This window comes from Acinonyx jubatus, chromosome X (assembly GCF_027475565.1).
Source record: "Acinonyx jubatus isolate Ajub_Pintada_27869175 chromosome X, VMU_Ajub_asm_v1.0, whole genome shotgun sequence".
Taxonomy (NCBI): Eukaryota; Metazoa; Chordata; class Mammalia; order Carnivora; family Felidae; genus Acinonyx; species Acinonyx jubatus.
The window spans coordinates 59,597,997-59,624,947 of NC_069389.1; the positions used below are offsets into that span (position 1 = coordinate 59,597,997).

Consider the following 26,951-nt stretch of genomic DNA (forward strand, 5'->3'; position numbering starts at 1 on the left):
TCGGGGCACCTGAGTGGCTCAGTTGGTTGAGTATCCAACTTTGGCTCACGTCATGACCTGGCTGTTCGTGAGTTTGAGCCCTGCGTTGGGCTCTGTGCTGACCGTTTGGAGCCTGGAGCCTGCTTCCAATTCTCTCTCTCTCTCTCTGTCTCTGCTCCTCCTCCTCTCCCACTCACACTCTGTCTCTTAAAAATGAATAAATGTTAAAAAAATTAAAATGTCAATACTACCCTGAGCAATCCACACATTCAATGCAATCCCAATCAAAATCGCACTAGCATTATTCTCAAAGCTAGAACAAGCAATCCTAAAATTTGTATGCAACCACAAAAGACTCCAAATAGCCAAAGTAATATTAAAGAAGAAAACTAAAATGGGAAGCATCACAATCCCAGACTTTAGCCTCTACTACAAAGCTGCAATCACCAAGACAGAATGGTATTGGCACAAAAACAGACACATAGACCAATGGAATAGAATAGAGACCCCAGAATTGGACCCACAAATGTATGGCCAACAAATTTTTGACAAAGCAGAAAAGAGTATCCAATGGAAAAAAGAGAGTCTCTTCAACACATGGTGCTGGGGCAACTGGACAGCAACATGCAGAAGAATGAAATCTGACCACTTTCTTACACCATTCACAAAAATAAAGTCAAAATGGATAAAGGACCTGAATGTGAGACAGGAAACCATCAAAACCCTAGAGGAGAAAGCAGGAAACAACCTCTTTGACCTCAGCTGCAGCAATTTGTTACACAACACATCTCCAAAGACAAGGGAATTAAAAACAAAAATTAACTATTGGTACTTCATCAAGATAAAAAGCTTATGCACTGCAAAGGAAACAATCGACAAAACTAAAAGGCAACCAACGGAATGGGAAAAGATATTTGCAAATGACATATGGGATAAAGGGCTAGTATCTAAAATCTATAAAGAACTCACCAAAGTCCACGCCTGAAAAACACAAAATCCAGTGAAGAAATGGGAAGAAGTCATGAATAGACATTTCTCTAAAGAAGACATCCAGATGGCCAACAGGCACATGAAAAGATACTCAACATCACTCCTCATCAGGGAAATACAAATCAAAACCACATTGAGATACCACCTCACGCCAGAGTGGCTCAAATGAACAAATCAGGAGACTATAGATGCTGGTGAGGATGTGGAGACACGGGAACCCTCTTGCACTGTTGGTGGGAATGTAAACTGGTGTAGCGACTCTGGAAAACAGTGTGGAGGTTCCTCAAAAATTTAAAAATAGAACTACTCTATGACCCAGCAATAGCACTGCTAGGAATTTACCCAAGTGATACAGGAGTGCTGATGCATAGGGGCACGTGTACCCCAATGTTTATAGCAGCACTTTCAACAATAGCCAAATTATGGAAAGAGCTTAAATGTCCATCAACTGATGAATGGATAAAGAAGTTGTGGTTTATATATATAAAATGCAATACTACTTGGCAATGAGAAAGAGTGAAATCTGGTCATTTGCAGCAACGTGGATGGAACTGGAGGGTATTATGCTAAGTGAAATAAGTCAGTCAGAGAAGGACTGATACCATAATGTTTTCAGTCACATGTGGATCTGGAGAAACTTAACAGAAGAAAGACCATGGGGAAGGGGAAGGGAGAAAAAATTTATAGAGACGGAGGGAGTCAAACCCCAAGAGACTTAAATACAAAGAATAAACTTAGGATTAATGAGAAGTGGGGGAGAGGGAAAAGTGGGTGATGGGCATTGAGGAGGCCACTTGGGATGAGCACTGGGTGTTGTACGGAAACCAATTTGGCAATAAGTTATATTTAAAAAAATAATAAAAACTGAAAAGTATGTGTATCCTATTATTGTTGAATGTTGTATAAAATGTCAATTAGGTTAAGTTAGTTGATAGTTTTGTTCAAGTCCTTGTTTTACAGATATTTCTGTTAATTTGTTCTATCAGTTATTGAGAGAAGGGTGTTGAAATCTCTGAACTAAGTTTTTTGGTTTGTGTGTTTCTCATTTCAGTTCCATCAATTTTTGCCTCATGTATTTTGAAGCTCTCATGTTAGGTGCATAAATTTTAGAATTGGTATATCCTCTTTATAGATTGGAACTTTATCATTATGGAATGTCTTCTTTTACTCCTGGTAATATTCTTTCCTCTGAAATCTACTTTGGCTGGCATTTTATATACATTCCAGCTTTCTTTTGATTGTGTTAGTATATTATACCTTTTTCTATCCTTCTGCTTTTAACCTATTTGTGTTTTTATATTAAATTGGGTTTCTTGCCCATGGGGGAGGGGAAGAAAAAAAAAACAGGTTAGAGTGGGAGAGAGCCAAAGCATAAGAGACTCTTAAAAACTGAGAACATTGTGTATATAAACCACAATTTCTTCTTTTTTATTTTTTTATTTTTTTTAATATATGAAATTTATTGTCAAATTGGTTTCCATACAACACCCAGTGCTCATCCCAAAAGGTGCCCTCCTCAATACCCATCACCCACCCTCTCCTCCCTCCCACCCCCCATCAACCCTCAGTTTGTTCTCAGTTTTTTAACAGTCTCTTATGCTTTGGCTCTCTCCCACTCTAATCTCTTTTTTTTTTTTCCCTTCCCCTCCCCCATGGGTTCCTGTTAAGTTTCTCAGGATCCACATAAGAGTGAAACCATATGGTATCTGTCTTTCTCTGTATGGCTTATTTCACTTAGCATCACACTCTCCAGTTCCATCCACGTTGCTACAAAAGGCCATATTTCATTTTTTCTCATTGCCACGTAGTATTCCATTGTGTATATAAACCACAATTTCTTTATCCATTCATCAGTTGATGGACATTTAAGCTCTTTCCATAATTTGGCTATTGTTGAGAGTGCTGCTATGAACATTGGGGTACAAGTGCCCCTATGCATCAGTACTCCTATATCCCTTGGATAAATTCCTAGCAGTGCTATTGCTGGGTCATAGGGTAGGTCTATTTTTAATATTCTGAGGAACCTCCACACTGCTTTCCAGAGCGGCTGCACCAATTTGCATTCCCACCAACAGTGCAAGAGGGTTCCCGTTTCTCCACATCCTCTCCAGCATCTATAGTCTCCTGATTTGTTCATTTTGGCCACTCTGACTGGCGTGAGGTGATACCTGAGTGTGGTTTTGATTTGTATTTCCCTGATAAGGAGCGACGCTGAACATCTTTACATGTGCCTGTTGGCCATCCGGATGTCTTCTTTAGAGAAGTGTCTATTCATGTTTTCTGCCCATTTCTTCACTGGGTTATTTGTTTTTCGGGTGTGGAGTTTGGTGAGCTCTTTATAGATTTTGGATACTAGCCCTTTGTCCGATATGTCATTTGCAAATATCTTTTCCCATTCCGTTGGTTGCCTTTTAGTTTTGTTGGTTGTTTCCTTTGCTGTGCAGAAGCTTTTTATCTTCATAAGGTCCCAGTAATTCACTTTTGCTTTTAATTCCCTTGCCTTTGGGGATGTGTCGAGTAAGAGATTGCTACGGCTGAGGTCAGAGAGGTCTTTTCCTGCTTTCTCCTCTAAGGTTTTGATGGTTTCCTGTCTCACATTCAGGTCCTTTATCCATTTTGAGTTTATTTTTGTGAATGGTGTGAGAAAGTGGTCTAGTTTCAACCTTCTGCATGTTGCTGTCCAGTTCTCCCAGCACCATTTGTTAAAGAGACTGTCTTTTTTCCATTGGATGTTCTTTGCTGCTTTGTCAAAGATGAGTTGGCCATACGTTTGTGGGTCTAGTTCTGGGGTTTCTATTCTATTCCATTGGTCTATATGTCTGTTTTTGTGCCAATACCATGCTGTCTTGATGATGACAGCTTTGTAGTAGAGGCTAAAGTCTGGGATTGTGATGCCTCCTGCTTTGGTCTTCTTCTTCAAAATTACTTTGGCTATTCGGGGACTTTGGTGTTTCCACATGAATTTTAGGATTGCTTGTTCTAATTTCGAGAAGAAGGCTGGTGCAATTTTGATTGGGATTGCACTGAATGTGTAGATAGCTTTGGGTAGTATTGACATTTTGACAATATCTATTCTTCGAATCCATGAGCAGGGAATGTCTTTCCATTTCTTTAAATCTTCTTCAATTACCTTCATAAGCTTTCTATAGTTTTCAGCATACAGATCCTTTACATCTTTGGTTAGATTTATTCCTAGGTATTTTATGCTTCTTGGTGCAATTGTGAATGGGATCAGTTTCTTTATTTGTCTTTCTGTTGCTTCATTGTTAGTGTATAAGAATGCAACTGATTTCTGTACATTGATTTTGTATCCTGCAACTTTGCTGAATTCATGTATCAGTTCTAGCAGACTTTTGGTGGAGTCTATCGGATTTTCCATGTATAATATCATGTCATCTGCAAAAAGTGAAAGCTTGACTTCATCTTTGCCAATTTGGATACCTTTGATTTCCTTTTGTTGTCTGATTGCTGATGCTAGAACTTCCAGCACTATGTTAAACAACAGCGGTGAGAGTGGGCATCCCTGTCGTGTTCCTGATCTCAGGGAAAAAGCTCTCAGTTTTTCCCCATTGAGGATGATGTTAGCTGTGGGCTTTGCATAAATGGCTTTTATGATCTTTAAGTATGTTCCTTCTATCCCGACTTTCTCAAGGGTTTTCATTAAGAAAGGGTGCTTGATTTTGTCAAAGGCCTTTTCTGCATCGATTGACAGGATCATATGGTTCTTCCCTTTTTTGGTGTTAATGTGATGTATCACGTTGATTGATTTGCAAATGTTGAACCAGCGCTGCATCCCAGGAATGAATCCCACTTGATCATGGTGAATAATTTTTTTTATATGCTGTTCAATTCGATTTGCTAGTATCTTGTTGAGAATTTTTGCATCCATATTCATCAGGGATATTGGCCTGTAGTTCTCTTGTTTTACTGGGTCTCTGTCTGGTTTAGGAATCAAAATAATACAGGCTTCATGGAATGAGTCTGGATGTTTTCCTTCCCTTTCTATTTCTTGGAATAGCTTGAGAAGGATAGGTATTATCTCTGCTTTAAACGTCTGGTAGAACTCCCCTGGGAAGCCATCTGGTCCTGGACTCTTATTTGTTGGGAGATTTTTGATAACTGCTTCAATTTCTTCGCTGGTTATGGGTCTGTTCAAGCTTTCTATTTCCTCCTGATTGAGTTTTGGAAGAGTGTGGGTGTTCAGGAATTTGTCCATTTCTTCCAGGTTGTCCAATTTGTTGGCATATAATTTTTCATAGTATTCCCTGATAATTGTTTGTATCTCTGAGGGATTGGTTTTAATAATTCCATTTTCCTTCATGATTTTATCTATTTGGGTCATCTCCCTTTTCTTTTTGAGAAGCCTGGCTAGAGGTTTGTCAATTTTGTTTATTTTTTCAAAAAACCAACTCTTGGTTTCGTTGATCTGCTCTACAGTTTTTTTAGAGTCTATATTGTTTATTTCTGCTCTGATCTTTATTATTTCTCTTCTTATGCTGGGTTTAGGCTGCCTTTGCTGTTCTGCTTCTATTTCCTTTAGGTGTGCTGTTAGATTTTGTAGTTGGGATTTTTCTTGTTTCTTGAGATAGGCCTGGATTGCAATGTATTTTCCTCTCAGGACTGCCTTCGCTGCGTCCCAAAGCATTTGGATTGTTGTATTTTCATTTTCGTTTGTTTCCATATATTTTATAATTTCTTCTCTAATTGCCTGGTTGACCCACTCATTTGTTAGTAGGGTGTTCTTTAACCTCCATGCTTTTGGAGGTTTTCCAGACTTTTCCTGTGGTTGATTTCAAGCTTCATAGCATTGTGGTCTGAAAGTATGCATGGTATAATTTCAATTCTGGTAAACTTATGAAGGGCTGTTTTGTGACCCAGTATATGATCTATCTTGGAGAATGTTCCGTCTGCACTCGAGAAGAAAGTATATTCTGCTGCTTTGGGATGCAGAGTTCTAAATATAGCTGTCAAGTCCATCTGATCCAATGTGTCATTCAGGGCCCTTGTTTCTTTATTGACCGTGTGTGTAGATGATCTATCCATTTCTCTAAGTGGGGTGTTAAAGTCCCCTGCAATTACCACATTCTTATCAATAAGGTTCCTTATGTTTATGAGTAATTGTTTTATATATTTGGGGGCTCCGGTATTTGGCGCATAGACATTTATAATTGTTAGCTCTTCCTGATGGATAGACCCTGTAACTATTATATAATGTCCTTCTTCATCTCTTGTTACAGCCTTTAATTTAAAGTCTAGTTTGTCTGATATAAGTATGGCAACTGCAGCTTTCTTTTGGCTTCCAGTAGCATGATAAATAGTTCTCCATCCCCTCACTCTCATCTAAAGTTGTCCTCAGGTCTAAAATGAGTCTCTTTTAGACAGCAAATAGATGGGTCTTGTTTTTTTTATCCATTCTGATACCCTATGTCTTTTGGTTGGCGCATTCAATCCATTTACATTCAGTGTTATTATAGAAAGATACGGGTTTAGAGTCATTGTGATGTCTGTATGTTTTATGCTTGTAGTGATGTCTCTGGTACTTTGTCTCACAGGATACCCCTTACGATCTCTTAGGGCTGGTTTAGTGGTGACAAATTCCTTCAGTTTTTGTTTGTTTGGGAAGACCTTTATCTCTCCTTCTATTCTAAATGACAGACTTGCTGGATAAAGGATTCTTGGCTGCATATTTTTTCTGTCTAGCACACTGAAGATCTCGTGCCAATTCTTTCTGGCCTGCCAAGTTTCAAAAGAGAGATCAGTCACGAGTCTTATAGGCCTCCCTTTATATGTGAGGGCACGTTTACCCCTTGCTGCTTTCAGAAGTTTCTCTTTATCCTTGTATTTTGCCAGTTTCACTATGATATGTCATGCAGAATATCGATTCAAGTTACGTCTGAAGGGAGTTCTCTGTGCCTCTTGGATTTCAATGCCTTTTTCCTTTCCCAGTTCAGGGAAGTTCTCAGCTATTATTTCTTCAAGTACCCCTTCAGCACCTTTCCCTCTCTCTTCCTCCTCTGGGATACCAATTATGCGTATATTATTTCTTTTTAGTGTATCACTTAGTTCTCTAATTTTCCCCTCATACTCCTGGATTTTTTTATCTCTCTTTTTCTCAGCTTCCTCTTTTTCCATAACTTTATCTTCTAGTTCACCTATTCTCTCCTCTGCCTCTTCAATCCGAGCCATGGTGGTTTCCATTTTGTTTTGCATTTCGTTTAAAGCGTTTTTCAGCAACTCGTGACTGTTCCTTACTCCCTTGATCTCTGTAGCAAGAGATTCTCTGCTGTCTTCTATACTGTTTTCAAGCCCAGTGATTAATTTTATGACTATTATTCTAAATTCACTTTCTGTTATATTATTTAAATCCTTTTTGATCAGTTCATTAGCTGTTGTTATTTCCTGGAGATTCTTCTGAGGGGATTTCTTCCGTTTGGTCATTTTGGATAGTCTCTGGCGTTGTGAGGACCTGCAGGGCACTTCCCCTGTGCTGTGGTGTATAACTGGAGTTGGTGGGCGGGGCCGCAGTCTGACCTGATGTCTGCCCCCAGCCCACCGCTGGGGCCACAGTCAGACTGGTGTGTGCCTTCTCTTCCCCTCTCCTAGGGGCGGGATTCACTGTGGGGTGGCATGGCCTGTCTGGGCTACTTGCACACTGCCAGGCTTGTGATGCTGGGGATCTGGCCTATTAGCTGGGGTGGGTAGGCAAGGTGCACAGGGGCAGGAGGGGCAGGTTTAGCTCGCTTCTCCTTAGGTGATCCACTTCAGGAGGGGCCCTGTGGCAGCGGGAGGGAGTCAGATCCGCTGCTGGAGGTTTGGCTCCGCAGAAGCACAGAGTTGGGTGTTTGGGCGGAGGGAGCAAGTTCCCTGGCAGGAACTGGTTCTCTTTGGGATTTGGCTGGGGGATGGGCGGGGGAGATGGCGCTGGCAAGCGCCTTTGTTCCCCACCACACTGAGCTCTGTCGTCTGGGGGCTCAGCAGCTCTCCCTCCCTTTGTCCTCCAGCCTTCCCGCTTACCGAGCAGAGCTGTTAACTTATGACCTCCCAGACGCTAAGTCGTGCTTGCTTTTGGAACACAGTCCGTCAGGCCCCTCAGCTTTTGCAAGCCAGACTCGGGGGCTCTGCTTGGCTGGCGGGCCGCCCATCCGCCCCGGCTCCCTCCCGCCAGTCCGTGGAGCGCGCACCGCCTAGCCGCCCTTCCTACCCTCTTCCGTGGGCCTCTCGTCTGCGCTTGGCTGTGGTGACTCCGTTGTGCTAATCCTCTGGCAGTTTTCTGGGTTATTTAGGCAGGTGTAGGTGGAATCTAAGTGATCAGCAGGACGCGGGGTGTGCCCAGCGTCCTCCTACGCCGCCATCTTCCGGAATTCCTTCCACAATTTCTTTATCCATTCATCAGTTGATGGACATTTAGGCTCTTTCCGTAATTTGGCTATTGTTGGGAGTGCTGCTATGAACATTGGGGTACAAGTGCCCCTATACATCAGTACTCCTGTATCCCTTGGGTAAATTCCTAGCAGTGCTATTGCTGGGTCATAGCGTAGGTCTATTTTTAATTTTCTGAGGAACCTCCACACTGCTTTCCAGAGCGGCTGCACCTATTTGCATTCCCACCAACAGTGCAGGAGGGTTCCCGTTTCTCCACATCCTCTCCAGCATCTATAGTCTCCTGATTTGTTCATTTTGGCCACTCTGACTGGCATGAGGTGATACTACGTGGCAATGAGAAAAAATGAAATATGGCCTTTTGTAGCAACGTGGATGGAACTGGAGAGTGTGATGCTAAGTGAAATAAGCCATACAGAGAAAGACAGATACCATATGGTTTCACTCTTATGTGGATCCTGAGAAACTTAACAGGAACCCATGGGGGAGGGGGAGGAAAAAGGAAAAAAAAAGGTTAGAATGGGAGAGAGCCAAAGCATAAGAGACTGTTAAAAACTGAGAATAAACTGAGGGTTGATGGGGGGTGGGAGGGAGGAGAGGGTGGGTGATGGGTATTGAGGAGGGAACCTTTTGGAATGAGCACTGGGTGTTGTATGGTAACCAATTTGACAATAAATTTCATATATTAAAAAAAATACTGAGAACAAACTGAGGGTTGATGGGGGGTGGGAGGGAGGGGAGTGTGGGTGATGGGTATTGAGGAGGGCACCTTTTGGGATGAGCACTGGGTGTTGTATGGAAACCATTTTGACAATAAATTTCATATATTGAAAAAAAAAGTATCCTGCATAAGATGTAAAATAAATAAATACATACATACATACATACATACATACATACATAGATACATACATAAATAAATAGGGTTTATTGTAGGTAGGCTAGAGTTGGGTCTTGCTTTTTTATCCAAGTCAATAGTTTCTGCTTTTTAATTGGGGTATCTAGACCATTTTCTCTTAATGTGATTATTGGTTTTAAATCTACCATCTTGATATTTGCTTTCTCTTAGTCCCATTTGCTCTTTATTTGCTTTTTCTTCTTTTTCTAACTTCTTTTGGATTGAGTATTATTTATGATTCCATTTTATTTCTTTTACTGTCTTGTTAGATATAATGCTTTGGTTTTTTAATGGTTCCTTTAGAGCTTATAATATGTACCTTTAACTTATCACAGTCCATTTCACCTATAAGAACTTAAATAATATACATCCAGTCCCCCCTTCCTAGCCTTTGTGCTATCATTATCATACATTTTACTTCTACACATGTGCAACCCCATAATGTATAATTATTTTTCTTTCAAGCTATTTTATTTATTTATTTATTTATTTATTTATTTATTTATTTATCTATTTATTTATTCATTCATTCATTTAGAGAGTGCATGAGCAAGGGAGGGGCAGAGAGAAATGGAGAGAGAATCCCAAGTAGGCTTTGCACTGTCAGCACAGAGCCTGATGTGGGGCTCAAACTCATGAACCATGAGATCATGACCTGTGCTGAAATCAATAGCCAGACACTTAACTGAGCCAGTCAGGTGCCCCTCAAGTTATCTTTTAAAGAGATATAAAACAAAATAAAAAAAGAAGTCTTTTCATTCATTTTGGGTGCTTTCCATTTCTTTGTGTAGATCCAGATTTCCATCCGGTATTATTTTCCTTCTACTCAAAGGACTTAGTTTAATATTTAGTATAGTACAGGTCCCCCAGTAATGGATTCTTTCAGTGTTTGAGTGAAAAAGTATTTTACTGATAGAGAATTCTATATTGGAAGCTTTTGTTTCTTTCAATACTATAAAGATGATTCACTATCTTTCTTGCATGTTTATAGGTCTTCTGTTTACGTTTAATGTAATTACTGATCAAGTTGGATTTATATCTGCCATTTTGCTATTTGTTTCCTAGATGTCTTATATATATGTTTTGTTCTTCTATTCCCCCATTCCTGCTTTTTTTATGTTATATATTTTCTAGTGTGCCTGTATCAAGGCTCCCCAAGAGCACCCCCAGGCCTCAATAGGACTCAGATTTATATTCATGGTTATGATTTTTTAAATTAAGTTTTAATTTTAATTCCAGTTAACATACAGTGTTATATTATTTTCAGGTGTGTGATATAGTGATTCAACAATTGCCTAAATTACCTGCTGCTCATCACAAGTGCACTTCTTAATCCCAATCACCTATTTAACCCATCACCCCCCACCCCACCTTTGCCTCTGGTAACTATCAGTTTGTTCTCTATAGTTAAGAGCCTGTTTCTTGGTTACTTTCTCTCTCTCTTTCTCTTTGCTCATTTATTTTGTTTCTTAAATTCCACACATAAGTGAAATCATATGGTATTTGTATTTCTCTAACTGACTTATTTCAGTTAGCATTATACTCTCTAACTCCATCCATGTTGTTGCAAATGGCAAGATTTCATTATTTTTCATGGCTGAATAATATTCCTGCATGTGTGCACACATGTGTGTATGTGTGTGTGTGTGTATCTCACATTTTTTTTGTCCATTCATCAATCGATGGACTTATGGGCTGCTTCCATATGTTGGCTATTGTAAATAACGCTGCTATAAACATAAGGGTCCACGCACCCCTTTGAATTAGTATTTTTGTATTCTTTGGGTAAATACCTAGTAGCGAAATTTCTGGAGCATAGGGTAGTTCTATTTTTAACTTTTTGAGGAAACTCCATACTGTTTTCCAGAGTGGCTGTATCAGTTTTCATTCCCACCAACAGTGCAAGAAGTTTCCTTTTTCTCCACATCCTTGCCAACACCTGTTGTTTCTTGTGTTATTGATTTTAGCCATTCTGACAGGTGTAAGGTGATATCTTATTGTAGTTTTCATGGTTATGATTTCTTACAGAAAAAGAATACAAAGCAAAATCAGCAAAGGGAGTAGGTACATGGAACAAAATCTGGAGGAAACCTGGAACAAAATCTGGAGGAAACCTGGAACAAAATCTGTAAGAAACCAGGCACAAGCTTCCAAGAGTTCTCTTCCAGTGGAAATGCACTGGATGCACTTTATTTGTTTATCTACAAATTGTAGCAACATGTGTGAAGTGTGGTCCACTAGGGACATTTGCTTAAGCCTAAAATTCCAGAATTTTTATTGCAGTTTGGTCACATTGACACACTGTGTATATGTGATTGATCACAGTTACCAAAACAGATGATTTAGGAAAGCAAGTGTGAAATCTGAAGTGGAAGCAAATAAATCACATTATTTACACAGATTAACTAGACATATTAGTACAGTGTGGTTAACAGCTCTAAGTATGCAAAAACACTTTTATGAGCTAAAACATTCCAAGAATTTAACTCCCAGTTGTTGGAATAGGGCAATTCATGAAACCAGATTCCTGGGAATGTGTAAGGTTTAAGCAACTTAGACCTGATAAGTCAACTTCCTGCACTTTTCAACCTCCAGCCCTTTGGCCTAGGCTCTCTTACAGGAAAATGGTCATATTTCTCTGAGAACCTACATTTAGTATAGCATTTATATAATACAGATAGTAATAATATCAACAGGAGTATGCCCAGCATTTGGAAGAGCCAGTGTGGGATAGGGAGAGAAATAAAGAAGCAACTAATCCATCCTATAATGCCATTATACCACATATTTTTGTATTAATTTTCTCTTAGTCTACAGTTATTTGTACTTTGTGATAAATTTGTATAGAACTATTTAGCATATTAATTAACTGATGTTAACTAGATCTAGCTCCTCCTAAAGACAAGTATTTTCCATTGATATAACATTAGTTCCTCCTAAAGCCAACTATTTTCCATTGATATCACATCCTGAAGAGGCTTAATTTCTCAATACATACAATTATCAATATCTATATGACTTATTTATATAAGGTAATTGAATCTTACCAGTAATGCTGATATTACACCATATCACACTATGGTTTTAGTCCAGTTGTTTCATTGCACAACTCAGTAAGAATTAGAGAGATATTTATTTATTACACCTACCCTCTTGCCAGGTGTAATAGGCCTTTGCCCCATACCAGATGTTATGGATAGGATTATCATATTTGACCAGGAATTGGTTATTTTCTGTTTCCAACTCACATGGTTATATTAGATTGCTAGGGCTGTCATAAAAAAGTACCACAGACTAAGTGACTTCAATGATAGAAATTTATTTTCTCACAGTTCTGGAGACTAGAAGTCTAAGATCCATGTGTTGGCAGGTTTATTTTTTTTCTGAGGACTCTTTCCTTAACTTATAGATGGCTACCTTCTTGCTGTGTTCTCACATGGTCTTTTCTCAGTGTACACACATCTCTGGAGTCCCTTTGTGTGTCCAAATTTCATTTTTTTATAAGGATACCAGTCAGTTTAGATTTGATTAAAAGGATTAGGGTGATTAACTAAATCACTTCTTTAAAGGCTCTATCTCCATTTTAGTCACATTCCGAGGTGCTGGGAGTTAGGGCTGCAATGTGAATTTTGGGGATACACAATTTAGTCCATAACATGGGGACAAACCTAGTCATCTTATCTCAGTTCATATGATTTTATGGAGATTTTTTCCATTATGTGCTGTTATGTAGCATGGCTCATTCCTCCTAGGACAAATATAAGACTATAATTTAGAATGGTTCTTATTTCTGCTAACTCTGCTACAGGGTATATCTTATTTTGATTCATTCTTGGAATGAGTGCAGGCAGAGTGCATCAGTGTAAATTGCCCTTGCCCTCAGAGAATGTCCGTAAATTTGGAGACCCATAAGATTTTCAGAAGTGTGCCCTAGGATGAAGAGTTATTGTTTCTTTGCTACTTCAGGCTCAATCTGTTTTAAAATAGTCAAGAGATACTGTTGGATCTTGGTTTAAACACTTTCCCAACATTGAGTCCTAGCATTGTCCAGCATTATTTATTAAATCTGCCTGATCCAGTTCACTAAAGCCTCATCTCTCCAGGCTGATTCTTGACCTTTTTCTTTCTCCTAGAAGAGTATTCATTCTAATGGTTTATTCTAACACTTCTTTTTCTTTTGAATGCCATTTATTGAAAGTGAATTCCATTTGTCCTTTGATGCTTAAACTTGTACCTATCTCTCTTATAGCTTTCTTGTATCTCATGGACCAATGTTTAATCCACCAGATACGTTGTTGCCATTGTCTACTAATTGCCTGAGTGCAATTAGAATAAATGTTTCGTACCCTAAAATGTTGGGTCCCATGTGCTAAGGTTATATAGGTCGAAGTCATGCCTACATGTAATTTACTTTCAGTATGCCTTGAAGGCTTACCCTAGCCTTCCTTATCTCAAGATGAAGCCATTTTCCATGGGGATTTGAGCCAATCATATAATGCCTACAACCTTATTCCTATCAGAAACCCATTCTACTTTAAATAAAGTATAGTAAATATATATATATATATTATATATATAGTAAATATATATATATATATATAATATATATATATATATACTATATATAGTAAATAGTAAATACTAGCTTTATAACCACAAAAGAAGTGTGTTAAGTGTTTATACATAGCACACTTTGGCATCATAGGTATGAAGATGCTGTATATTGTGACCATAATAGCCCAGAACCTTTCTAAGTATTTGGGGATCAAAGTTTATAGTTTTACATAGTGATCAGTCTGCCAGGAGTTGTGTCGTTTGATGGCTCAACAGAGCAATTCCTGGAATTTTCTTCCTAAATAATATCTTTTGTAGTTGATATAACCTGAAATTTAAGAAGCAAAATGTAGTGGCATATATTATTAAAATTTTATTCAGTCATCAACAGTGGATCCAGTTCATTATAGCATATTATCAGAATCTCTCCCAGAGTAATAATAATACCATGCAGCTTTTCAAGCTTCCATTCAACCTTGTCAAAATCCAAAATTAGGGGTGGTCTGGGCAAACATACAGCTTCACCCTCTTGATATCTGGTGTAATTATGATGAGACAGTATTTTTCTCTTCATTTGAGCTTCTTAAGGAAATATGTAATGTGGGATGTCCTTTGTTACATAACCCATTTATTATTTCTTTTACCTACAACTACTATCTTTATTCTTTGTATTTGTCATTGGTTTTAACCCAAACCTTTCCATCTTTAGAAGGAGTTCCAGATTCAATGACAGTGCTGGTTCAGATTGCTGGCAACAACAGTAAGAGTCTAGCAAGTGCTTTCCTTCCAGTCCATTCCCATTTGTATAGAATAGGGTTACACAGATAGATAACTAGTAGGCTATCTGGGCCATTGGGCAATACAACTGTAGTCATTGTCAATTCCAATTTTGCAAGATGGGGTCAAAGTATAATCCATACCAAAAGGAACTTAGAAATTCTGCCATAAAGATTTAAAGGTATAACTGGTTTCTTACGGATCATCGCTTGTTCTGACAGGCACTGTTATAGTCCTGGTCCTAAAACCACTTTATCAAGTAGGAAAAAAATTTGAAGTGGTGTGTGAAAAGACTGAATAGCTATGTAGTATCTCCCCTATCCTTACATCCCTAGGTCCCCTACAGAAGTAGAGACTCTACAATTGGGACCATTCTTCGCTTGCCCTCATGTTGGATGTGAGCACACATTCATAAAGGTATGTAAAGCTTTCATGCTTTTTTCTCTCATCACTTTTTTTATTGTGACATTCACATACCATAAAAATAACACTTTAAAATATTTAATTGCTTTCCAAAACCAGAGACCCCACTAAAAAGAACTATAGACCAATTTCCCTGATGAACATGGATGCAAAAATCCTCAACAAGATATTAGCCAACCGGATCCAACAATACATTAAAAAAAATTATTCACCACAACCAAGTGGGATTTATACCTGGGATGCAGGGCTGGTTCAATATCCACAAAACAATTAACGTGATTCATCACATCAATAAAAGAAAAGACAAGAACCATATGATCCTCTCAATAGATGCAGAGAAAGCATTTGACAAAATACAGCCTCCTTTCTTGATAAAAACCTTCAAGAAAGTAGGGATAGAAGGAGCATACCTTGAGATCATAAAGGCCATATATGAACGACCCAATGCTAATATCATCCTTAATGGGGAAAAACTGAGAGCTTTCCCCCTAAGGTCAGGAACAAGACAGGGATGTCCACTCTCGCCACTGTTATTCAACATAGTATTGGAAATCTTAGCCTCTGCAATCAGACAACACAAAGAAATAAAAGGCATCCAAATTGGCCAGGAGGAGGTCAAACTTTCACTCTTTGCAGATGACATGATACTCTATATGGAAAACCCAAAAAATTCCACCAAAAACTGCTAGAATTAATTCATGAATTCAGCAAAGTTGCAGGATATAAAATCAATGCACAGAAATCGATTCCATTCCTATACACCAACTATGAAGCGACAGAAAGAGAAATCAAGGAATCGATCCCATTTACAGTTGCACAAAAAACCGTAAAATACCTAGTAATAAATCTAACCAAAGAGGTGAAAAATCTATACACTGAAAACTATAGAAAGCTTATGAAAGAGATTGAAGAAGACACCAAAAAATGGAAAAAGATTCCATGTTCCTGGATAGGAAGAACAAATATTGTTAAAATGTTGATACCACCAAAAGCCATCTACATATTCAATGCAATCCCTATCAAAGTAACACCAGCATTCTTCACAGAGCTAGAACAAACAGTCCTAAAATTTGTATGGAACCAGAAACGACCCCAAATAGCCAAAGCAATCTTGAAAAAGCAAACCAAAGCAGGAGGCACCACAATCCCAGACTTCAAGCTATACTACAAAGCCATAATCATCAAGACAGTATGGTACTGGCACAAGAACAGACACTCAGTTCAATGGAACAGAATAGAGAACCCAGAAATGGACCCACAAACGTATGGGCAACTAATCTTTGACAAAGCAGGAAAGAATAGCCAATGGAATAAAGACAGTCTCTTCAGCAAGTGGTGCTGGTGCTGGGAAAACTGGACAGCGACATGCAGAAGAATGAACCTGGACCACTTTCTTACACCATACACAAAAATATACTCAAAATGGATGGAAGACTTCAATGTAAGACAGAAAGCTATCAAAATCCTCGAGGGTAAAGCAGGCAAAAACCTCTTTGATCTTGGCCGCAGCAACTTCTTACTCAACACGTCTGTGGAGGCAAGGGAAACAAAAGCAAACATGAACTATTGGGACCTCATTAAAATAAAAACCTTCACAGCAAAGGAAACAATCAAGAAAACTAAAAGGCAACCTAGAGAATTGGAGAAGATATTTGCAAATGACATATCAGATAAAGGGTTAGTATCCAAAATCTATCAAGAACATAGCAAACTCAACACTGAAAAAACTAATAATCCAGTGAAGAAATGGGCAAAAGACATGAATAGACACTTCTCCAAAGAAGACATCCAGATGGCCAACTGACACATGAAAAAATGCTCAAAATCACTCATCATCAGGGAAATACAAATCAAAACCACAATGAGATACCACCTCACACCTGTCAGAATGGCTAACATTAACAACTCAGGCAAAAACAGATGTTGGCGAGGATGCGGAGAAAGAGGATCTCTTTTGCACTGCTGGTGGGAATGCAAACTGGTGCAGCCACTCTGGAAAACAGTATGGAGATTCCTCAAAAGATTAAAAATAGAACTACCCTACGACCCAGCAATTGCACTACTAGGTATTTATCCAAGTGATACAGGTATGCTGTTTTGAAGGGGCACATGCACCCCAGTGTTTTAGCAGCACTATCAACAATAGCCAAAGTATGGAAAGAACCCAATTGTCCATCGATGGATGAATGGATAAAGAAGATGTGGTATATATATATACAATGGAGTATTACTTGACAATCAAATAGAATCAAATCTTGCCGTTTGCAACTACATGGATGGAACTGGAGGGTATTATGCTAAGCAAAATTAATCAGTCAGACAAAGACAAAAATCATATGACTTCACTCATTTGAGGACTTTAAGATACAGAACAGATGAACACAAGGGAAGGGAAGCAAAAATAATATAAAAATAGTGAACATAACATAAGAAACTCTTTTAAAAGGGAGAACAAACAGTTCTCCCAGTTGTGGGAGGCGGGATGGGCTAAATGGGTAATGGGCATTACGGAATCTACTCCTGAAATCATTGTTGCACTGTATGCTAACTAACTTGGTTGTAAATTTAAAAAATTAAATTAATAAAATAAAATAAAATATTTAATCTTTTTAAATATATTCACAACATTGAGCAACCAGCACAATCTAATTCAAGAATATATTTATTATCACAGTAAGAAGATCTGTATTCATTAGTAGTCACTCTCCATTCTGCCTCCCTCAGTCTCTGGCAATCACTAGTTTACCTTCTCTTTCAATGGGTTTTCTTATTCTCAACATTTGATATAAATGTAATTGTACAATATGTAATGCATTTTCAGTTTATTTTTATGTATGGTGTAAGGAAAGTGTTCAACGTTATTCCTTTGCAGTTGTCTCAGTGCCATTTACAAAAAAAGACTATTCATTCCCCATTGAGTTGTCTTGAATCAATTGACTATAAATGTAAGAGTATATTTATGGACTCGCAATTCTGTTTTATTGTTGTATATGTTTATCCTTATGCTAGTTTTGATTACTGTAGCTTTATAGTAAGTTTTGATATCAGGAAGTATGAGTTCTACTTTGTGCTTTATCAGGATTGTTTTGGCTACTTGCTGTCCCTTGAAATTCCTTATGAATTTTAGTTTCTGAAAAATGGGCCACTGGGGTTTTTTAAATAGGAATTGCACTGAATCTGAAGGTCACTTTGAGTAATATTGACATCTTAACAATATTGTCTTTCAACTCAGAAACATGAGATGTCTTTCCGTTTACTTCTGTTTTCTTTAATTTCCTTCAGCAATGCTTCGTAGTTTTCAGTATACAAGTCTTCTACCTCCTTAATTAAATTTATCCCTAAGTATTTTTTTCATTTTGATGCTATTCTAAATGAAATTCTTTCATTAATTTTCTTTTAGATTGTTCATTGCGACTGTGTAGCTATAATAGATTTTCTGTATTGATCTTATATCCTGCAACTTTGCAGAATTTATGAGCTCTAAAGCTTTTTGTGTGTGTTTTTTTTAGGATTTTATATATAAAATACCATGTTATATGCATATATAGTTTTAGTTATTCCCGTCCAATTTGAATGAATTTTCTTCCTTTTTTGCCTAATTGCTGTGACTAGAAATTGCATTATAATATTGAAAAACATGCGGAAACCTGGCATCTTTGTTTTGGTCATGATTTTATTGGCAAGAATATTAGAATTTTATCTTTGAGTATCATTATAAAATGTACACCTGTTCATCTCTCTTAAAATGTTTTGTTTAGAGTTTATTTTGATTGGAATTTTGATTGGAATATTCCACTTCCAGGGAATATGGCAGGGTAGGAAGGCCCTAAACTAATATTATCCCATGGATACAACTAGATGACATTGCATCAGAGCAAACAACCCAGAAAAGGACCCAAAGACTGGCTGAACAAACGCCACAACAAAATGTAGATAAGAGGCCATATTAAAGAAGGTAGGAAGGGTGAGGACTTGGTGGGAACCTAAAACCCATGGGGCTGACCACCAGAAGGAGGGAGCTGTGGGTTCATAGAATGGTGAGAAACAGATTAGTACACTGGGGAGCCTACAAAGGGAAGGGAAATCCCCACAGCATTTGACTTTGAAAATCAGAGGGGCTGAATTTCATGAATGCTTACAACTAGTGGGACTTAAAGCCTGGAATTTTAAAAATCAGTGGGCTTTCCTGTGAGAGAGCCCAGAGGGCTATAGGAGCTGAGCCCTTGGTGCTAAAGAGAAAAACACAGCAAACAGCCTGTGGAGATACAGCTTGGAAGCAGCAGTTTGAACGTTGCCCAGGGCTTATGGGAGGGAGAGCTAGTTACTAATCTCAGAGTTTGCTCAGGGACTTTACCAGGTACACAGGATCTGACAGGCGCTGATTCTCTCCCCTACCTGTCACTATAAACACACAGACACCTGCAGGAACCAACGCTGCACCAGCACTTACTACCTCAATTGCTTACACTGTGCTCTGCCCCCTTCAGCCAGACTTGCCTCAGTCCTGGTACTTTGGATACCCTCTCCCAGAAGACCCACACAAACTTTGAAAACACTGCTCCTCCTGACCTCCCATGGAGGACAAGCACACCTTGTTAAAAGTGCACACCTTGCCCACACATGCTTTGTAGAGCAGCCCAGCCAGGTCAACATAGTGGCTGGCACATCCCTTATGGAAGAATACTGAAGCCCACAGCTTGTGGCATTGTGGAGTTATTTTTAGAGAGTGTATTTTAAGCCCTGGGAAAGTGAATGGGGCAATTCCTGAAATGTCAGAGGTGTTCTGGTCTCAAGGCTGTCGAACTCGATAGCACTATGAGATCCAGAGCCCCATGATTCCCCAGGGGCCTGTTAGGGAACAGACCCATTATAATTGCCTAGCAGTCCTTGAAACTGTACATCTTCCCTGCATGTTTTCATGTAAACACAAGATGTGTGTTTGGTCTATGTCTGGGGTTCTTTGTGGTTTCCTCCCATTGCTTCGACATTCTTTGATGTTTATATCTGGCAAACAAGAAATAAAGACTATATGCAGTTTGCTGCTGCTGCTGCTGTTTCACTGGCATAGGCAGCCCTGCACATCCTCTCAGTCTAAGTGTCTGGGAACCTTTTCTTCAGTATGTGGCTACATGGCATTGTGCCCCTGCCTAACTTTGCACACTTTGAGAAGTGCCCCTGCTGGCTCTGCAAGCTTTGTGGAGCTCCTCCTCCTGCTGGAAGAGGACCAGGGCTACGTAGTTAAAAGGGTATATCTGGCCCACTACTTTCAAGAGCAAGAAACATAGTTGACTTTACTAACACAAATATAAAGAGGTAGTCAAAATGAGGATACAGAAGAATATGTCACAAAAAAGGACAGGACAAAATGACAGCAAGAGACCTAAGTGAAAAAAACATAAGTAAAGTGTCTGATAGAGAATTTAAAGTAATGTTATAATGATATTCACTGGATTTGAGAAGAGTAGAGAACATCAGTGAGACCTTAAGAAAGAGAGAGAAAACATTAAAAAAAGAACCAGAGAGGAAGAACACAATAAATGAAATTAAAAATACACTTAATGGAGTAAATAGTAGGCAGGAAGAAACAGAAGAATGAATTAATGAACTAGAACACAGAGTAATGTGAAGTAATAAAGCTGAACAAATGACAGAAAAAAGAATTATGCAAAATGAGAATAGACTTAGGGAACGTGGTGACTGAAGCAAGCATAATAACATTTTCATTATGGGGATCCCAGAAGAAGAGAGAAAAAAAAGGGGAGGAAAATTTACTTGAAGAAATAATAGCTGAAAACACCCCTAATCTAGCAAAAGAAACAGATATCCAGGTCCAGGAGGCACAGAGATCCCCCAACAAAAATCAACCAAAGGAGGTCCACACCAAGACACATAGTAATAAAAATGGAAAAAGTAGTGATAAAAAAATTTAAAGCATCAAGAGAAAAGAAAACAGTTAGATACAAGGGAAACCCCATAAGGTTATAAACAGATTTTTCAGCAGAAACTTGGCAAGCCAGAAAGGAGTGACATGATATATTCCAGGTTCTGAAAGGGAAAATCTGCAGCCACCGAGGCTATCATTCAGAACAAAATAAGATACAGAGTTTCTCAAACAAAAGCAAAAGGAATTCATGACCAGCTTTCCATGAAATATTAAAGGGGACTCTTTGAGTGGAAAGGAAACACCAAAGTGACTATGTAAAATAGGAAACACAAAAGCAGTAAAAACAAGTATTTCTATAAAAAGTCATTCAATGTATTCACAAAATAAAAGGGTGGGAAATATGACACCAAACACCTAAAATGTGTGTGGGGAGGGAGAAGTAAAGCGTGGGTTCAAACTTAAACAATGGTCAACTTAATATAGACTGCTATATGCAGAAGTTATATACAAAACTAATGGTAACCACAAATAAAAAAACACTATTTGCTGGAGAGACATTATTTTTAGCATTGTATATTCTTTCCTGCTTCATCAAAAATTAATTGATCATATGGTTGTGGTTTCATTTCTGCATTTCCATTCGGTTCTATTGATTTATGTGTCTATTTTTGTGCCAGTATCATATTGTTTTGATCACTATAGCTTTGTAATATAATTTGAAGTCTGGAATTGTGATGCCTCTAGCTCTGGTTTTCTTTTTCAAGATTGCTTCAACTATTTGGGATCTTTTGATATTCTATACAAATTTTAGGATTGTTTGTTTAGCTCTGTGAAAAAATGCTGGTGATATTTTGATAGGGATTGCATTAAATGTGTAGATTTCTTTGTGTAGTGTACACATTTTAACAATATTAGTTCTTCCAATCCATAAGCGTGGAATGTTTTTCCATTTCTTAGGTATCTTATGGTTTTTGGTGTAATTGTCAATGGGATTGATTCCTTGATTTCTCTTTCTGCTGTTTCATTATTGGTGTATGAAAATGCAAAACAGATTTATGTATGTTCATTTTGTATGCTGTGACTTTACTGGATTTGTGTATCAGTTCTAGCACTTTTTGGTGGAGTCTTTTCAGTTTTCTATACAGGGTATCATGTTGTCTGCAAATAGTGACAGTTTGATTTCTTCCTTGCCAGTTTGGATGCCTTTTATTCATTTTTCTTGTTGATTGCTCTGGCTAGGACTTCCAGTACTATGTTAAATAGTAATGGTGATAGTGGACATCCTTGTCTTATTCCTGACCTTAGGGGGAAAGCTTTCAGTTGTTCACCCTTGAGTATGATGTTAGCTATGGGTGTTTATTTATTTATTTATGGTCTTTATTATGTTGATGTATGTTCCATCGAAACCTACTTGGTTGTGGGATTTTATCATGAATGGATGTTATACTTTTGTCAAATGCTTTTTCTGTGTCTATTGAAATGGTCGTATTTTTTATCCTTTCTTTTATTGATGTGACATATCACACTGATTAATATGCAAATACTGAACCACACTTGCAACCTGGGAATAAATCCTACTTGATTGTGGTGAATTATTTTTTTAATGTCTTGTTGGATCCAGTTTGCTAACATTTTGTTGAGGATTTTTGCATGTAAATTCATCAGAGATATTGGCCTATAGTATTCTTTTTTGTAGTGTATTTATCTGGTTTTGGTATCAGCATAATGCAGACCTCTCATAGAATGAATTTGCAAGTTATACTTCCTCTTGTATTTTTTGGACTATTTTGAGAATAGATATTAACCCTTATTTCAATGTTTGGTAGAATTCACCTGTGAAGAAATTTGATCCTGTAGTTTTGTTTCTTGGGAGTTTTTTGATTAGTGATTCAAGCCCATTGCTGGTAACTGTTCAAATTTTCTATTTGTTACTGATTCAAGTTTTGGAGGTTATATGTTTCTAGGAACTTATCCATTTTTTTCTAGGTTGTCCAATTTGTTGGCATATAGTTTTTCATATATTCTCTTATAATTGTATTTCTATGGTGTCAGTTTTCATTTCTCCTCTTTTTTTATTTGTTTATTTGCATCTTCTTCCTCTCACTTTTTTTGGATGAGTCTGGCTAAATGTGTATTGATTTCATTCACCTTTTCAAAGAAGTAGCTCCTGGTGTAATTGATTTGTTTTATTGTTTTTTTTTAAGTCTCTATTTTGCTTATTTCTGCTTTAATCTTTATTATTTCCTTTATTCTACTGGTTTTAAGTTTTGTTGGTCCTCTTGTCTAGCTCCTTCATGTGTAAGTTTTGGTTGTTTGAGATTTTTCTTGTTTTTTGAGGTAGGCCTGTTATGCAAAAATTCCATCATAGAATAGCTTTTGCTGCATCCCAATGATTTTGGACCAGTGTTTCTTTCTTTTTCATTTGTCTACATGTATTTTTATTTTTTTTTAATTTTTATTTTAGAGGGAGAGAGAGAGCACGAGTGGGGAAGAGTAGCAAAGAGAGAGTGAGAGAGAATCTCAAGCAGGCTTCTCACTCACTGTGGAGCTGGATGCAGGCTCGATTCCACAACTCTAGGATCATGACTGGAGCTGAAATGAAGAGTTGGACGCTCAACTGACTGAATCACCCAGGTGCCCCTGTCTCCATGTATTTTTTAAATTTCCTCTTTGATTTCTTGGTTGTCCCATTTATTGTTTAGTAGCATGTTATTTAACATTCATGTATTTGCACTCTTTCCAGATTTTTTCTTATGGGGTTGATTTCTAGCTTCATAGCATTGTGGTCAGGAAGGATGCATGAATTAATTTGATCTTTCTAAATTTGTTGAGACTTGTTTTGTGTCCTATTATGCAATCTATTCTGGAGAATGTTCCACGAGCACTTGTCAAGAATGTGTATGCTGCTGTTTTAGGATGGAATGTTCTGGAATTATCTGTTGAATCTATCTGGTCCAATGTGTCATTAAAAATTACTGTTTCTTTGTTTATTGTGTGCTTGGATGATCAATCCATTGATGTAAGTGGGGTGTTAAAGTCCCCTGCTATTATTGTATAACTATTGATGATTTCCTTTATGTTTGTTATTGATGGCTTTAAGAATTTGGGTGTTCCAATGTTGGGTGCATAAATATTTACAATTGTTATGTCTTCTTGTTGGATTGTCTACTTTAGGATTCTATAGTGTCTTTCTTTGTCTTTTGTTATAGTCTTTGTTGTAAGAACTATTTTGTCTGATATAAGTATTGTTACCCTGGCTTTTTTTCACACCCATTTGCATGGTAAATGTTTCTCCATCTCCTCACTTTCAATCTATATGTATCTTTACATTCCAAATGAATCACTTGTAGGCAGCAAATAGTGGTCCTGTTTATTATTCATGCAATCACACTATGTGTTTTTTTCTTTGTAGTTTCAAGTCTTTACTTGAATTACAGTTTGGAAAAATATGATGTAATATTAATTTCAAAAGTAAAATTTAATGATTTATCATATACATATAACACCCAGGATGCATCACAACAAGGCCTGCCTTAATACCCATCACCCATTTACCCCATCCCCTGCCTACCCCCCCTCCAGAAACCCTCAGTTTATTGTCTATAGTTAAGAGTCTCTTTTATGGTTTTCCACTCTTTTTTTTTAGCCCTATGTTCACCTGTTTTGTTTCTTAAATTCCACAAATGAATGAAAGCATATGGTATTTGTCTTTCTCTGACTGACTTATTTTGCTTAGCATAATGCAGTCTAGCTCCACCCATGTCATTGAAAATGGCAAGATTTCATTATTTTTGATGGCTGATAATATTCCAGTGTGTGTGTGTGTATGTGTATGTGTGTGTGTGTGTGTGTGTACAAACATAGCACACCACATCTTCTGTATCCATTCATCAGTTGATGGATATTTGGGCTCTTTCCATAATTTGCTTACTGTTGAAAATGCTGCTATAAACATCACGGTGCATGTTTCCCTTTGAGTCAGTATTTTTGTATCCTTTGGGTAAATACCTAGTAGTGCATTTGCTGAACTTTAGGATAGTTTTATTTTAAAATTTTTTGGAATATTGTTTTCCTGACTGGCTGCACCACTTTGCATTCCCAACGACAGTGAAATAGGTCTCCCCTTTCTCTGCATCCTTGCCAACATCTGTTTGTTCGTTATTAATTTGAGCCATATTGACAGGTGTGAGTTGATATGTCATTGAAGTATGATTTGTATTTTCCTGATGATGAGTGATGTTGAGCATATTTCCATGTGTCTGTTAGTGATCTGAATGTCTTTGGAAAAATATCTATTCATGACTTATGCCCATTTTTAAACTGGATTATTTGAGTATTGAGTTTTATAAGTTCTTCATATATTTTGGATATTAACCCTTTATCAGATATATCAGTTGTAAATATCTTCTCCCATTCTAAAGATTGCCTTTTAGTCTTGTTAGTTGTTTTCTTCACCATGCAGAGGTTTTTTATCTTGATTGGGTCCCAATAGTTCATTATTGCTTTTGTTTCCCTTTCCTCAAGAGATGAGTGTAGTACACATTTGCTATGGCTGATATCAAAGCAGTTACTGCCTGTGTTCTCTAAGATTTTAATGGTTTCCTGTTTCACATTTAGGTCTTTCATCCATTTTGAACATATTTTTGTGTATGGTGTTAGAAAGTGTTCCAGTTTCATTCTTTTACATGTTGCTGTCCAGTTGTCCCAACACCATTTGCTGAAGAGTCTGTCTCTTTTCCATTGTACATTCGTTCCTGCTTTGTTGAAGACTAGTTGACCATATAGTTGTGAGTCCATTTCTGCATTTTCTATTCTGTTCCATTGATCTTTGTCTGTGTTAGTGCCCGTACCATACACTCTTGATCACTACGACTTTGTGCTATAACTTGAAGTCTAGAATTGTGATGCCTCCACCTTGCTTTTCTTTTTGAAGATTGATGTGGCTATTTGGAGTCTTTTTTGGTTCCATACACATTTTAGGATGGTTTATTCTAGGTCTGTGTAAAATGTTGCTGGTATTTTGATAGGGATTGCATAAAATGTGTAGATTAATTTGGGTAGTATAGACATTTTAATAATGTTCCTCAAATTCATGAGTTTTAAATGTCTTTCCATTTGTTTGTTTCATGTTCAATATCTTTCATCAGTTTTTATAGTTTTCAGAATACAGATCTTTTCCCTCTTTGGTTAGGCTTATTCCTAAGTATCTTATGGTTACTGGTACAATTGTAAATGGGATTGATTCTTTGGTTTCTGTTTCTGATGCTTCATTAGTGGTGTATAAAACACAAAGGGCTTTTCGGAAGATGGCAGCATAAGAGGATGCTGGGCTCACCGTGCGTCCTGCTGATCACTTAGATTCCACCTACGCCTGCCTAAATAACCCAGAAAACCGCCAGAGGATTAGAAGAACGGAGCTTTCTCTGGAGCCAAGCACAGACGAGAGGCCCACGGAAGAGGGTAGGAAGGGCGGCGAAGCAGTGCGCTCTCCACGGACTGGCGGGAGGGAGCCAGGGCGGAGGGGCGGCCCGCCAGCCAAGCAGAGCCCCCGAGTCTGCCTTGCAAAAGCAGAGGGGCTGGACCGAGTGTGTTCCAACAGCAAGTGGGACTTAGCATCTGGGAGGTCATAAGTTAACAGCTCTGCTCGGAAAGCGGGAAGGCTGGAGGACAAAGGGAGGGAGAGTTGCTGAGCCCCGGGACGACAGAGCTCAGTTTGGTGGGGAACAAAGGTGCTCTCCAGCGCCACCTCCCTTGCCCATTCCCAGCCAAAATCCCAAAGGGAACCAGTTCCTGCCAGGGAACTTGCTTGCTCCACGCAAACACCCAACACTGTGCTTCTGAGGAGGACCACTCCGGCAGCGGGTCTAACTCCCTCCCGCTGCCACAGGGCCCCTCCTGAAGTGGATCACCAAAGGAGAAGCGAGCTAAGCCTGCCCCTCCTGCCCCCGTGCACCTTGCCTACCCACCCCAGCTAATACACCAGATCCCCAGCACCACAAGCCTGGCAGTGTGCAAGTAGCCCAGACGGGCCATGCCACCCCACAATCCCGCCCCTAGGAGAGGGGA

General features: G+C 38.4%; 1 protein-coding gene across 4 annotated transcripts in view; it reads left to right on the forward strand.

The window, feature by feature from the left end:
• UPRT (uracil phosphoribosyltransferase homolog) overlaps positions 1–25,936 on the forward strand; it is a 79,080-nt gene extending 53,144 nt beyond the window's left edge. Inside the window, exons 7-8 of one of the 4 annotated variants that reach the window (XR_008290147.1) lie at positions 18,804–18,956; positions 23,350–25,936. Coding sequence is in view for 3 of the 4 variants with exons in the window: in XM_053202501.1 (XP_053058476.1) it covers positions 23,350–23,396 (47 nt within the window). In the remaining variant the exon portion in view is untranslated. Of the gene's footprint in view, positions 1–14,913; positions 14,996–18,803; positions 22,984–23,349 lie in introns of those variants that run through there. The other 3 variants (XM_053202501.1, XM_053202502.1, XM_027053736.2) reach the window with 3 other exon arrangements.
• The last annotated feature ends 1,015 nt before the right edge of the window (positions 25,937–26,951 follow it).